This window comes from Chaetomium fimeti, assembly GCF_033439085.1.
Source record: "Chaetomium fimeti strain CBS 168.71 chromosome Unknown B0H64scaffold_1, whole genome shotgun sequence".
NCBI lineage: Eukaryota > Fungi > Ascomycota > Sordariomycetes > Sordariales > Chaetomiaceae > Chaetomium > Chaetomium fimeti.
In genome coordinates this window covers 2,558,148-2,572,374 of record NW_026944329.1, presented here as the reverse complement: position 1 = coordinate 2,572,374, position 14,227 = coordinate 2,558,148, and the positions used below count along the sequence as shown (strand labels likewise).

The following is a 14,227-nucleotide window of genomic DNA, read 5'->3' as shown; positions in this document are numbered from 1 at the left end:
GATATAGCGTAACCACTATTCGCTCTTATAGTGGTAGTCTAGTTACCTAGACCAACAACCTTACAGTGGGTTGTTAGGGCCTTAAGTTCTACTCAGTGCGGCTCTTAGAGGTCCTTGTTTTACGTAGTTTAACTACAACTACTGGCTACAGCAGTAGTTAGTACCTTGAGGTACTACGTTTTACCTACCTACTAGAATCGGTAGAACCAATACAGTTGATCAGGCTGTTGGGAAGGCCTATAAATATAGTACCTTCAGTGGGTATAATAACCCCTAGCTTTCGAAGTTAAGCTAGATTTTTCTATCTCTTTGAGAAAACCAACGTTTCGGGCTTTGTTGGAAAAGTTAAAATATAGGCCCCCAGAAGCTCTATATTAACTGTCAGCTATCTAGTATAGTTGACGACCTTGCACTAGGAGGTCTATCTATAGGTCGAAGTTCCTATAGTGGTTTCTAGCTTGGAGAAACGAAGAATTCAGGGATTCCAAGCTACAAGCAGTAGAAACAGGCTAAGCTTATAGCGTTCAAAGGCTCTAATTTGCAGGGCAATTTATAAGCCTACAGCTGGAAATAGTACTTTTCCGGGCTCATAACCTATTTAGATTTAGGTGGGTGAGGCCCTGTAGTGCACACACTAACAGGGCTTACAATGCACTTTGGGGAAGCAATGCACAGTACTATTGCTTAGCTACCAGCAGTAATTACAGGGCCTAGGCCCTATAACAGTGGTTAATTTAGTGGGTAGACCACTATTGTTTTGGGAATGCCTCTATATTTGCTATCTTAACCACTGGAGTTGGATTTACTACTTCCTTCTCATATACCCACCGACCGGGGCACAGTGCCGAATTCGGCCCAGCGGTCTTAGTGGTAAAAAACTGAATCCCGCAAAACTCATTTGTATAGGTTTGACTAAAAATGGGCTCACCTGCTCGCAGCCGCACCCAGAAGTGCCCGGGCCCACTTGCACTACTACCTTAAAAACCGGTGCAGGGTAGGCCGGTTGGGGCCAAGCGGTGCAGGGTAGGCCGCTTGGGAGCCAACCACCGGTGCAGGGTAGGTCGCTTGGGATGCCAAGAGGTGCAGGGTAGGCCGGTTGGGAACAACCGGGTGCAGGGTAGCTCGCTTGGGAAACCCAGGTGCAGGGTAGGTGCAGGGTAGCTCGATTCGGGAGAAACTAACACTTAGTGAAAAGAAGAACCAACCTTCTTCAAACTAAGATAGCTAGCCACCCAGTAATCGTACCGCCACAACCAAGATACCAGTATATAGCTACAGGCCATACGAATTCAATTACAGTACTGTAGAGCCCCCCAGATGGCCACAGCACTAGTAATCTGAACTCTAGGGTTCAACACTGGTCCACCAAGATTTCGTTGGGACAAGCCCAGTCTCAGAACCCGGGGCCTAAATCACAATGTCCCAACTTAGAGATGACCAACTAGCGAGCGGAAAGGCCTTTTACGGGTACATTCTAGACCTTGCAAGAAAGTGCGTTCTTAGCGAAGTTGTCCAATACTAAGCGTCGCCAGCCAAATTCAGAATTCGTCTTCATACCGTGATAACAGCCTTCTTCGGAGATCATAATATCAGAGTTCTGGATACCAAATTACCAATCATAATGCCAATCCCGACACTTCTAGCCTCGCACAGCAGGTCAGCCCCCGACAGGACTTGGACGAAAACGGAGACCTAAGCATACAACTGGCAGACGAGGCCCCGAGGGACCCGAAAGCACTCATGCCACCCGTGACCCGGCCAGACCAGAATCGCCTACGAGCAAAATCTCGCCGGTTCGCTCTGAACAGGATGCTGAGGTGAGAAGCGGCCCGATCAGTAACTGGGAAGGGCGTTTCTATTTCAAAAACGCCAGATCGAATGAAGTCCCCAGGTATGATATCTAATAGGGATTCAAAGCGACTGAGGCTCGCCTCAGCCGAGTTGAGCACGAAGCTCCTGGTCCGTTTTTTCCAGCAAAACCCTTCGAAGGGTACGCTAGCAGCAAGCCCGCAGCACCTTTGTCATCTCAGTTCAGGCGCGAAGCAGCTCGCTCGATTTTTATTCCGGAGGCATATCTACCTATACCGGCAGTTGAGGATGAGCAAGAAACTCCTCGCAGGATTCTCGTTCCGGGGAGAGAATCTTCAGATTCCCCGACCACTCGGATGGACGAGGAACCTGCGTGCGGCTTCAGGGTGCTTCGATGCAGTTGACTAAGGCGGTCGCAATCACTTCCCATCATTGTCAGGTTGGTAAATGTGAAAGTAGTAGCGGAATCCAATAGTCGCGCTTTTCAGACTTCAGAATCTCCGATGCCGCTTGCCAGAATTGTCTTCCGCCGACGAAATCCTTCTGGTAAAACTCGGCGTGGGCCATAGAAACGAGTATAATTGCTATGGTGAAGCGATGACTATGCTTGAAGCTCGGGATTCGCCCGAAGGGCACTCTGCCACAGCACCAGGGCTTTGTCATATTGGCTTTATAGGCCAGAAGATAGTGCAGCAGATCTTGCATTCCTGCCTTTGCTATTTTCCCTCTTTCACCTCTAGGTTCAGGATCTTCATCTGTAGTGCCTAGTCGAGTAGTTACATACCTCACCGTTGCCATGGCCGTGACCATTGGCACCGTGAAACAAAGTTCTCAGCTGAATAGGAGTTGCTTTCAAGCATCAGAGCGCGGGGCAGAGGGACCACACGGTCGAGACGAGGAACCAACAACTTTGTTTGACTTGGTCGCGCTTGTCTTTTTCTCTCTCTTTCTTTTCGAGAGTATAGTCATGCCATAGCGTCAAATTGATGAGATTCTTCCGTCATGCAGGGAGCTCCAGGGCCTTAAGGCCAGGGCCGGCTTGTCGAGGCCGAAGCCATGTACGATCGCGCGCTACAAGGCTACGAAAAGGCGCTCGGGCCGGACCACCCTTCGACGTTCGATATCGTTAGCAACCTGGCCAATCTTTACTCTGGCCAGAACCGGCTCAACGAGGCCGAGGCCATGTACGATCGCGCGCTGCAGAGCTACAAGAGGGCACTTGGGCCGGATCACACATCGACGTTCTCGACTCTCAACAACCTGGCCAATCTCTACAAAAGCCAGAGCCGGCTTGCCGAGGCCGAGGCGTTCTACAATCGCGTGCTGCAGGCCCTCGAGAAGGCGCTCGGGCCGGACCACACGTCAATGCTCGACACCGTCAACAGCCTGGTCCTCATCTATCGGGCTCAGGGCCAGCTTGCTAAGGCTGACGCCCTGTACGGCCGGGCACTGCATCGGCGTTTAGACGAAGGCCAGGCTAATATATCAGGGAGCCAACTAAATGATTCCGAACAGGACTCCGGTTACGCATCAGGAAGATCTGCAAAATTCTACAATGTCACCCGAGTTTTCTCTCCCAGAAAGTAGGGGTCGTCCGGCTGCAGACGGTTTTGTCGAGACGGAATGGCAGCATGACGAGATCGAGTCTGTCGCGACCTTCGATGACGAATTCCGCTCCCAAGCCAACGATCAAATGACGCATGATAAATTAATCGGGTGAAACTCTATTAAGACTATTTCTTGTTCAGGAGCCTCACTGTAGAGCACTATGTGAGAAGGCCTTTGCAAGGATGAGCAACGAACGATTCTCGAACCCCCTTCCTGGTCGTAGGTGTAAAGTATGCCGAATTTGGGAGCCCTGGAGTCTAGGAAATGGGATGATGAGTTCCGGAAAATGGGATGCATCTGACGCCGGAAAGACCGGCCACTACCTAACCTTTTGCACCGTTTCCTATTGTTTACACCAGTTTAAGAGCATAGAATGTATCATCTTTATCAGCTCTCTGTGTAGATGGAATATCCATCAATACAGCTTTTCCTAACTACTACTCCGTCTTCAGGGTGACCAGGTGCAGGATGAATCATAATAAATCATAATGAAATTTATTTGGCAGACCCCCTGAAATGCGGGGGCGGGGTCTGATAAATAACCAATGGTCTCGGCCTCATGTCGACCTCTCACTCAACTCCACCACTCGAGTCTGTCACTCCCCATCTGGTTGTACCCAAATTCCACCATGGCCATGAAACAATTCAACCTCGACATCATCGGCCAGCCACCCCACCTGCACATTTACACACAGCTCTGCCTCTGCTATTCCCTCGCCGACAACTCAAACGCAAATGCAACCCGCCAATCAGCTGTCGACACCCTCGCTCAAGGCCTGAAAACCCTAGCACGGCGCATCCCGTGGCTCGCAGGACAAATCATCCACGAGTCGTCAACCGAGCCGGGAAACTCTGGAGTTTACAAGCTCGCTTCCTGGCGCGATGCTCCGCCCCTGCTCATCCGTGATCTTCGTGGGAACCCATCCGCGCCAACGATGCAGAAGCTGCGGAAACGGAATTTCCCCATGGAACTACTCGACGAGAGAATCATAGCGCCCTATATGACCATTCCCGGTGGGATGGCGGGGGCGAATCTGGATGAGCCAACGGCCGTGTTTGCAGTGCAGTTGAATCATGTTGAGGGAGGGATATTGGTCACGTTTGTAGGACAACATCAAGTTATGGATTTGGTGGGGCAGGTGCAGGTTATGAAGATGCTGGATAGGGTGTGTCGAGGGGAGGAGATACCGGAGGCGGAGGTGGAGGTTGCGAACAGGGAGCGGGATGGGGTTATTCCCGATTTAAGGGACGACGAGGAGGGGCCGAGGGAGCAGCTCGGGAGGCAGACGGTGAAGATGCCACCTGCGGCCGACATGGATGCGACTCGGCATGATGAAGAGGTGGAACAAGTGGTATCGCCAGCGGTTTGGGCGAGTTTTTCGTTTTCGGGGCAATCTCTTGCTGCGCTCAAGGCAGCGGCTCTGGAAACGGCCACCAGCAAGAAAATCTCCACCGACGACACGCTCACCGCGTTCATCTTCCAGTCTATCACCCGCGCTCGATACTACCGCCTTCGAAATGACTCAAGCGCCACGTGCACGCTGGGCCGCGCTGTCGACGCCCGCCGGTACCTCAAAATCCCTGCGACCTATCCCGGCCTCCTGAACAACATGGTCTACCACTCTCACTCCATCCAAGAAATCATCTCAATACCCCTGGGCGTACTCGCGTCGGAGCTTCGGCACGAGGTGGACCCCGCCACATCTCGGATCGGACTGTACACGCGCACACTAGCCGCACTTCTCCATCGAACCCCCGGCAAGGGGAGCATCTCTATGGGAGCGAACATCAATCCCTCCCGTGACATCATGATTAGTTCATGGGCTGGTGCCGGTGTAGATTGCTATGAGATGGATTTCGGGATGGAGTTGGGGGTTCCTGCTGCGGTGAGGAGGCCAGTGTTCGTTGCCGTCGAGGGACTGGGGTATTTATTGCCGAAGCATCCGAGCGGGGAGATTCTGTTGGTGATTTGTTTAAAGGAGGAGGATATGGAGCTTTTGAAGGGGGATGAAGAGTGGAGGAGGTGGACGGGTTAAGTTGGGTGATAGCCAAAACGATCAATGCGTGACGCTCCAACAAATCCGTTGTCATGAAGTTGGGAGGACCGGGGATCTCGTACGCAGCGTGCCGCCTGTCGTTGTTATCGCCGTTGCAGTTCTTCCAGTTCATTGGCTGCTCAGAGCGTCTTTGCTACAAAGGGTGGCGGCTATGTGATATATCATGTAACACCCATTATCATCACCCAGATAGTTTCAGCGTGGCTCGCCGGCTACAGTGAGAGTTAGTTACTACTTTCCTACTACCGTTTATCGATTAATATAGTTTTAGGGTTAAGCGGCCTATAAAGGCCCCACTTATGGGAAAACACAATCACCATTCTTCAAGTAGGTATGGTCGTATGTGATGGTTGGGAGGCGAAAGTGTGGTTTTATTTGGATTGGTCTGGAGCCTCAGGGGCTACCCCTTATTTGAACGGAACTCTTGGCAACGGTGGTAGTTGGGCTATATTACGATGACCAATTAGTATAAGAAAGACTCCCTAATATAACTTTTATTTAGACTTATCTACATTGAAAAGCAATCAATAGCTGACATGCTTTAATATCCCCTTCTCGTCCTCACTAGGTAGCTGGGTTGCAAACTATGAGTCAAAGACTACAAGCTCAGTCCACTTCTAGTGTAGTTAGCTCGCGTTAAAAATATCTCGGCCACATGCGGCTCTCGAGCAAGATCACCCTCTTGGCCGGGTTGGGGACTTGTTCTCGTATCTCTTGCTGGAGTATGATCAGCCCCTGGCCCGATGCTCCGGTCCTCGGCCCAGCCCAACCCCGCTCCCCCGAGTCCACCTCTTGGTGGGCAGTTCTGAGACAAGAGTGGTGGAGGGGGTCCGCACTAGGAACTTTCAGGAACATGCCGCTCGGCTTATCAGATCAGACCAGATGGATGGTCCCTACATAGATGCGCCGGTGCCCAAGACCGCCCAGCCCAGAACTGTTACACCAGCAAACACACCCACTGCATATTAACAAATTAACCTCACATTAACCTCACATTCCGTTCCGCTCTCAGACCCCGGTCAACCCAGACGTCACTCTCAGTCTCAGCAGCACGAGCCGTCCCAAAACCCGGCACCATGGCAACCCACCTCTTCACCAACGGCAAGATCTTCCAGTCCGGCGTGCAGCCCGGCACCAACGCGGGCCTGCACGGCCAACCCACCTTCGCATCATGCATGCTCATCCACGGCACCCAAATCTCGCACGTCGGCACGGCCACCGACCCCCCCATCACCGCCGCTCTCGCCTCCCCCTCCACCACCACAATCCACGACCTCGCGGGCCGCACCCTCCTCCCGGGCTTCGTCGACGGGCACATGCACCTGATGCTGCTCGGGCAAGCCCTCAACAAGCTCGACCTCGGCCGCTGCACCGACCTGCCCGCCATCCAGGCCGCCATCCGCGCGCACGCCGCCGCCCACCCGCACGCGCCGCGCCTGCTGGCCCGCGGCTGGATGCACAGCATGACCCCCCACGGGGCGCGCGCGTCGGATCTGGATGGGCTGGACGTGCCGGGGCGGGATCGGCCGGTGCTGGTGGATTCCAAGGATCTGCACTCGACGTGGTGTAATACGGCCGGGATGGAGGAGCTCGGCGCGAAGGAGTGGGCGGATGTGCCCGGGGGGGTGATTGAGAGGGATGAGGGGGGCGGGTTGGTCGGGGTGTTTAGTGAGGCGGCGAATATCACGTATGTGTGGCCGTATCTGGCGAGTGTGGCCAGTGTGGAGGAGAGGATGGGCGCGATTGAGGCGGCGGTGGCGGCGTATCATGAGGCGGGGTATACGGGCATGGTGGATATGGCGATGGATGAGGGGGGGTGGGATGCCTTGCAGGCGCTGAGGGGGAAGAGGGAGGGGAGGATTCCGATGCGGATCGCGGCGTATTGGTTGGTGAAGCCGTGCGAGGAGGAGAGGGATATGCTGAAGCAGGTGGAGAGGGCGATCGAGCTGGCGGGGGAGTTCAATGCCGACACGACGCCGGACTGTAGGATCGTGGGGATCAAGGTGATCTGTGATGGGATTGTCGATGCTTGCACGGCAGGGCTGTCGGAACCGTACGCGCATAACGGGCATACCGAGGTGCCGCTGTGGACGGCGGAGCAGCTGGAGCCGGTTGTGCGGAGGGCGGATGAGGCCGGGTTACAGATCGCACTCCATGCTATCGGGGATGCAACCATGAAGATGGTAGTGGATATCCTGACCAAGTTTGCGAGTCCGGAACGCCGGCCCCGCGTGGAACATCTCGAGCTCACCACCGAGGAGGACGCCGCTCGCCTCGGAAAGGGGCGCATTACCGCATCCATCCAACCGGTTCATGCCGACCCAGCCATTCTGAAGGCGTGGCCGAAGCTGCTGGGCGAGCACAGGTGTGGACGGGCTTTCGCTTACCGCGAGTTCTCTGATTTAGGCGCGCCGCTTGCGCTCGGGAGTGATGCCCCTACCGCCCCGCATACGCCATTGGGGAACATCTACGTCGGAACTACGAGGAGGTCGTATCGGGAGCCCGAGATGGAGAGGACGGTGAACCCCCATTTCTCGCTCGGGCTGTGCGAGGCGGTGGCTGCGGGGACAGAGGGCGCGGCGTACAGCTGTTTTGATGACCACAGGATAGGGGTTCTCAAAAAGGGGCATAAGGCCGACTTTGTAGTGGTCGACATGGAGTGGGAAAAGGAGAAGCTCATGGAAGCAAAGGTAGTTGAGACCTGGTTCGATGGCGAGAAGGCCTGGTCGGCATAGGGGTAGCATAATATCGCTGCCAGTGCTTGGTAGGATGCTCGCGCTGTATTTGCATCCTCATTGTATCTATCCTTAGTCGGTTGAGTAGTACCGCCTTGGCCAGATATTCATAGCCGTCTTTCGCCCTGATTCCAATGGTAGACCAGCATGCTTCGTCCGCGGGTCCCCGGTCTCGTTCGCATGCAGGTTCACCCAGAAAACCGCGTTCCCAGCAACCGGTCTGAACGCCAACCCCCCATCCTCGTGTTCCCTCCACAGCGGCCGGACCTCCTCCTCCTCCCCCTCCGTTTGAGCCACCCCACCCCGCCACATAATCTCACCCTTCGGACTCGGGGTCGTTATGGGCTGCGCATAGGGGAAATGCGTCTCCCCGCCCGTGCAATTGTCCTCCAGGATGGCGAAGAAGCTCGCGACGCGGTTCCACTTGCGGGTGCTGCCGTCGGGCGCCCACTGCGGGTACTCGTACCAGTCGTGGTGGACGTTGAACTTCTGGCCCTCGCTGTAGCGGACCAGCTGCGGCGGGCCCATCTCGTCCCACCCGTCCCGCATCATGGTGCCCAGGAAGGTGCGCGCGCGGTCGAGCACGCACCGCACGGCCGGGTCGTCGCGCGGCAGGCCGGCCGAGCTCGAGGTCCGGTCCGATGTGTGCTGCTTCCGCCCGCCTTTGGTTACCTGGGACGGGGCGAACTTCGGCTCCGCGGTCTCGAGGAGGGAGGCGATCTCGATCGGCGTGATGATGTTGTGGATGTAGATGATTAGGGGGTCCAGCGAGACCAGCTCGGTTCGGTAGGTGTGGGAAGTGTCGCATACGAATGGTGCGTTCTCGGGAGGTGAGGCCGCGGCCGTTGTTTGATCTTTGAAAAACGGAAAGGCGAAGGGGTAGTCTGGGATGGGGAAGTCGCCGACCAAGGACGCGAGCCGAGGAGACGAGAGGTTCGGGAGATACGGTATGCCCAGGCCAAGAAGAAGCCCACCTGCCCAGAAGCCAGCCGACTTGGCGATGCTTGTCGCTGTCATGTTGGGAGCTCACTGGTTCCCAAGAGCTGTTCCTGATCCGCCAGATTTCCGTGACGAGAAACAAGCTTCGCGGCGTGCATCATCCAAGATGCAGAATCGTTACGGCCAAGATGGAGGGGGAAACAGGGAGGAGGTCTTGGGACTGAGCACGTAGTTATCAGATGGCGGGGAGGCAAGGAGCCCTGCTCCATGTTGCCCATCTTCGATATCCAGGAGCATGCTCTTCCGAACACCAAATATGACTGGCCTGTAGGGAGAAACACCGAATTCCCACGCTGCCAGATCGATCCATGCTTGCATCGGAGGGGTGTCTTGGAGGGTGTTACCAAAATGTGAGTGGTCCTGGCGGTCAAGCCGGAGCATGGAACGTCTCGTTTCCGGCCATTGGGTGGTCTTGGACTGGCGTGCCCTTGTTTGTCCAAATGAGGTCCAAGATCGGGTAATATCCCGGGAAGCCGTTGAAGACTGGGGAAGTCTTGACCGAAAGTGGAAGACTGCTTGGCTCGTCCAATCCCGTCTGGGCAGCTCGGAGGGAGACGACCTTGCATTGGGGGACAAGGGGGGTAACTGGGCCGGTCACTCCACCAACCCACATGGACGTCGGTGGCCGGTCGCAGCTTGGCAGTCGGTCTGGGCCTGGTTCACTCTGGGGACAGTAGGATTCTTGCGCGGCCGCGTGCCGAGTGCACCTCTTCGGCATGGCACTGCACGGGAACGCTAGTGTTTTGGTGGGCCAAAATATTGAAGAGACCAGGTCGCTGGGATTCGTCTCGTTTGGGCCGCGATGACGACGATAAAGTTTATAAGAATGTGTAAGGTGCCTATGGACAGAGGGAGGTTCCCGACTTGTCCCGGGATGGGCAATATATTTCAGGCAGTGATCATATCAGCTGCTACCGTCATCGGCCAGACGATTATCATTACCAAGAAAAGGACCGGAACTCGAAGGGAATGAGAGCGGTGGCTCTGGCGATCAGGAAACGGGCGGAAAAGACGCAGGGTGGTGGACCACGCGGCGTTCATTTGAGCCACCAAGGAGTGTAAAAGCCCGGCCAAAAACACCAAACACAAACAAACCAGGCTCAGATCATCACTCAGTAAGATCAACACAAGACGCGCAAGCAAGCCCTGCCCTAGGTTGCCTCTTTACCCCCCTCCTTGACCCAAGTCCCCTGACTGCCGGCCATAAACCCACCATCAACCACAATATCAGCCCCCGTAACGAACGACGCATCGGGCCCCGCCAAAAACGCAACCACGCCCGCGATCTCGTCCGGCGAGCCCGCGCGCCGCAGGGGCGTCCCGGCGATCATGGCGTCGACGGCCGGCTTGAGGGGCGACTCCATCTCCAGGCGGATCATGGGGGTCATGACGATGCCCGGGCTGACGCAGTTGATGCGGGCGCCGCGGGCGGCCCAGGGGCGGGCGGCGGCCTGCACGCGCAGGAAGTTGGCGGCCTTGGACAGGCTGTAGGCGGTGCCCTGGTCGAAGGCGTCCTCGCCGTCGGCGTCGATGTCGAGCAGGGTCTTGGTGGTGAGCAGCTGGTCGCGGGGCGCGGAGGACAGGAAGGCGGCTAGTTCCGGGGAAGGGTTCTCGCGGAGGCGGACGACGCTCGCGACGCAGGTCAGGGAGGCGCCGGGCGGGATGACGTCCTGGAAGGCGTCGATCACGTTGGCGGTGCCGAGCAGGTCGACCTCGAATATGCGCTTGGCGGGCGCCATCGTCGGCGAGAGGCCGGCCGTGTGCACCACGGCGTCGATGTGCCCCGCGCCGGCGGCGGCTGTGGCGAAGGCCTGGACTGAGTCGAAGTTGGCTACGTCAACAAGGTGGGTTTCGACATCTTGCCCGTCGTCCCCGAGCGTTTTGGCGGCGGAGTCGAGGTTGGCTTGGGAGAAGTCGGCGAGGAGGATCTTCCGGCCGCCCCCGAGACGCCGGGCTGTGGCCAGGCCCATGCCACCACAGCCGATGACGGCGAGGACACGGCGGGGGATCGACATAGTGCTTTGCCGGTTCTGTAGATTATTGGGATTGGTTTGCCGTGGAGAGGAGCAGAGCACGGGACGTGAGAACGGGGAGAACAGCCGAATATATTTGAAGGGAACACCGTCGCCCATGGCAAGATGGTTCCCGTCATGGTTTAACACCTCATCGACTCGCCTCGGTAATTGTGTTTGCCCGTCTAGCTGACGACAGCAGGCTTGGCAGGACACATTCCAGCCATTTGTGGCCTCGGACGGCTTGCTTTTGGGTTAGTGAAAGCGGGGGAAGGAAATGCCGTGCAGTGGTACGCCATCGTATTCCTTGCGGTGGTAGTGAGAAATTCGGCTTGCAGGAGACGGAGCGGAGTCAGAAGCGGCCGAACATAGTGGAAACCATATCGGCCCCGCGCCGCGTGTTCTCCGGTGGACCCCCGGGGTAATGCGGGTTTTGAGCGGCTTTCTCGGTGGAGATTCAGGCGCTCGGAAAGCCGAACTCTGTGTGTGGAGCAGTCACGGCAGTGTCCCGGGGGCGGCATGGATGCACGCTCGGGTACACTGTGTGACTGTGTATACTACACAATCCAGAAGTTGGAGAAGGTTGGATATATCACGCCATACCGCCGTTGTCTCGGGCCTGCTCCAGCCATTTTCGGCAACTGGGGTTACATGGCATAACCTCCAATTTGGCTCCTTCGACCAACTGGAAGTCTGCACATCAGTCCCTTGGCTTTTGCGAAGCCGAGGCGACAGCGAGAGTCAGTCTAGATGATGGGCCTCATCGACCCAACAGGAGTTGAGCATCCATTGGGTTTGAAACAGATCGGGAGCCGCGGGTCCCCAGGGCGTGGAGTGATATTGAGCAACTGTCCGTACTACTCCATACCGCAATAGTCATGACGTCCAGGCTCCTCTTTTCAAGCCACAATTTGTGAATGTCGACATCGGGGAGACGGACCTCGGTCCAGACCAGATCGACAGTTTTCCATGCGGCAGCCCCATGCTTGTCACGCTCACTGGGGCTGTTTCACCGGGTTCCTGACGAGTTTCGTGCAAGTTGCAAATCGAGCTTGGGAATGGTGGCATCAACCTATGGCTTTGCTGTGTACTGTCTAGTTAATTTTGTCTCGAGTTTACTGTGTATAACAAAAAGACCGGGGAACGAGTAATTTTAACAATCGTCGTCGCAGCGGCGGTCGTCCCAAGGAGAGGTCACACCACCGAGATGATGCATCGCATCCCCCGAAAAAAGAGGTTGTAGCTGGCGGGGGGTCCTGAAGACTTGGCGGGGGGTCCTCGGCACCACTTCGGGGAAACCTGGCGGGGGGTCCAGATTTTTCGACCCCCCGCTAGGTCTTCTTAATTACCACTCGAGATTAAGATTATTTATTACCAGTATTAAAGTGTAATATCTAGGCATATGCTATACATATGTAGAGCTAAAATAAAATTATAATTATTAGAATTAGGGTTGTTTTAAAGTTAGTTAGTTTTAGGGTTAGAATAAGGTTAGGGTTAAAAATAGAATTAGAATTAGAGTTAGAGTATATCTTATCGCATATGCTAGGCATATGCCTATAGGGTTAATTATAATGTTAAGTTAGCTTTAATGTTATTTTTAAAGTTAGTTTTTTTTAAGAATTAGAATAAGAATAAAATTAAGTAATTAGATTTAGGTGGGTGAGGCCCTGTAGTGCACACACTAACAGGGCTTACAATGCACTTTGGGGAAGCAATGCACAGTACTATTGCTTAGCTACCAGCAGTAATTACAGGGCCTAGGCCCTATAACAGTGGTTAATTTAGTAGGTAGACCACTATTGTTTTGGGAATGCCTCTATATTTGCTATCTTAACCACTGGAGTTGGATTTACTACTTCCTTCTCATATACCCACCGACCGGGGCACAGTGCCGAATTCGGCCCAGCGGTCTTAGTGGTAAAAAACTGAATCCCGCAAAACTCATTTGTATAGGTTTGACTAAAAATGGGCTCACCTGCTCGCAGCCGCACCCAGAAGTGCCCGGGCCCACTTGCACTACTACCTTAAAAACCGGTGCAGGGTAGGCCGGTTGGGGCCAAGCGGTGCAGGGTAGGCCGCTTGGGAGCCAACCACCGGTGCAGGGTAGGTCGCTTGGGATGCCAAGAGGTGCAGGGTAGGCCGGTTGGGAACAACCGGGTGCAGGGTAGCTCGCTTGGGAAACCCAGGTGCAGGGTAGGTGCAGGGTAGCTCGATTCGGGAGAAACTAACACTTAGTGAAAAGAAGAACCAACCTTCTTCAAACTAAGATAGCTAGCCACCCAGTAATCGTACCGCCACAACCAAGATACCAGTATATAGCTACAGGCCATACGAATTCAATTACAGTACTGTAGAGCCCCCCAGATGGCCACAGCACTAGTAATCTGAACTCTAGGGTTCAACATTAAGAATAAAGTTAAAGTTAGAATATAATATATCTTATATATATATACAAGGCATATACCCAGCATATGCTTAGTAGAGTTAATTATTTTTAACGTTAATTTTAAAGTTAGTTTTTTAAAATTGGAATAAAATTAGAATTAAGGTTATATATTTTCTTCCATATGTTGAACATATGCTATAATATTTCACTTAATTACCTGTAACTAAAATAGTGGTATTACTCATTGACTTGGCGGGGGGTCAAAAATTCTGGACCCCCCGCCAGGTTTCCCCGAAGTGGTGCCGAGGACCCCCCGCCAAGTCTTCAGGACCCCCCGCCAGCTGGAACCTGCCGAAAAAAACAGTGGCGTGGGCTTTATTTAGCTCTGTATTGGACGGCCCGCAGGCCGCGACTCAGGGTCCTCCGCTGACGTGCCGGACTGCCGGAGAAGCAGAAAAAGACAGGGCGTGTGCCGTTGCCGTCTTGGCAGTGACGATGCGGGGTAAAGGGAGCTGGAGAAATCCCGTCGTCAAAGAGGAGCGGGAGCGAGTGCGAATCCCAGCAAAAAAAAAAAAGGAACGTTGGCCGGAAAATGGTGGGATTCCCGAGTATTATTAA

General features: G+C 54.7%; 5 protein-coding genes across 5 annotated transcripts; 3 read left to right on the top strand and 2 right to left on the bottom strand.

Annotated features, from left to right (window-relative positions):
* Positions 1-2,838: 2,838 nt before the first annotated feature.
* Positions 2,839-3,270, top strand: B0H64DRAFT_448942 (uncharacterized protein; the record flags this gene model as incomplete). The annotated part of the gene is made up of 1 exon (XM_062807067.1): positions 2,839-3,270. A coding segment is annotated over one exon (432 nt), but the record flags the coding sequence as incomplete, so codon positions are not given.
* A 733-nt stretch (positions 3,271-4,003) lies between these two features.
* B0H64DRAFT_381320 (putative trichothecene 3-O-acetyltransferase) lies at positions 4,004-5,806 on the top strand. Its single transcript, XM_062802794.1, has one exon. It carries the CDS (start codon positions 4,047-4,049, stop codon positions 5,451-5,453), a length of 1,407 nt encoding a protein of 468 aa, XP_062664128.1. The 5' UTR covers positions 4,004-4,046; the 3' UTR covers positions 5,454-5,806.
* A 657-nt stretch (positions 5,807-6,463) lies between these two features.
* On the top strand, positions 6,464-8,245 carry B0H64DRAFT_19578 (amidohydrolase 3). The gene has a single exon (XM_062799165.1). It carries the CDS (start codon positions 6,551-6,553, stop codon positions 8,207-8,209), a length of 1,659 nt encoding a protein of 552 aa, XP_062664127.1. The 5' UTR covers positions 6,464-6,550; the 3' UTR covers positions 8,210-8,245.
* Positions 8,246-9,371, bottom strand: B0H64DRAFT_19579 (uncharacterized protein). Its single transcript, XM_062799167.1, has one exon. It carries the CDS (start codon positions 9,224-9,226, stop codon positions 8,282-8,284), a length of 945 nt encoding a protein of 314 aa, XP_062664126.1. The 5' UTR covers positions 9,227-9,371; the 3' UTR covers positions 8,246-8,281.
* Positions 9,372-10,142: 771 nt separating this feature from the next.
* B0H64DRAFT_19574 (uncharacterized protein) lies at positions 10,143-11,492 on the bottom strand. The gene has a single exon (XM_062799163.1). The coding sequence runs from the start codon at positions 11,338-11,340 to the stop codon at positions 10,360-10,362; it is 981 nt and encodes a 326-aa protein (XP_062664125.1). The 5' UTR covers positions 11,341-11,492; the 3' UTR covers positions 10,143-10,359.
* Positions 11,493-14,227: the final 2,735 nt, after the last annotated feature.

Coding starts and splice junctions, on each gene's coding strand:
- B0H64DRAFT_381320 (XM_062802794.1), top strand. CDS start 4,047: ATGGCCATGAAACAATTCAACCTCGACATCATCGGCCAGCCACCCCAC.
- B0H64DRAFT_19578 (XM_062799165.1), top strand. CDS start 6,551: ATGGCAACCCACCTCTTCACCAACGGCAAGATCTTCCAGTCCGGCGTG.
- B0H64DRAFT_19579 (XM_062799167.1), bottom strand. CDS start 9,226: ATGACAGCGACAAGCATCGCCAAGTCGGCTGGCTTCTGGGCAGGTGGG.
- B0H64DRAFT_19574 (XM_062799163.1), bottom strand. CDS start 11,340: ATGGGCGACGGTGTTCCCTTCAAATATATTCGGCTGTTCTCCCCGTTC.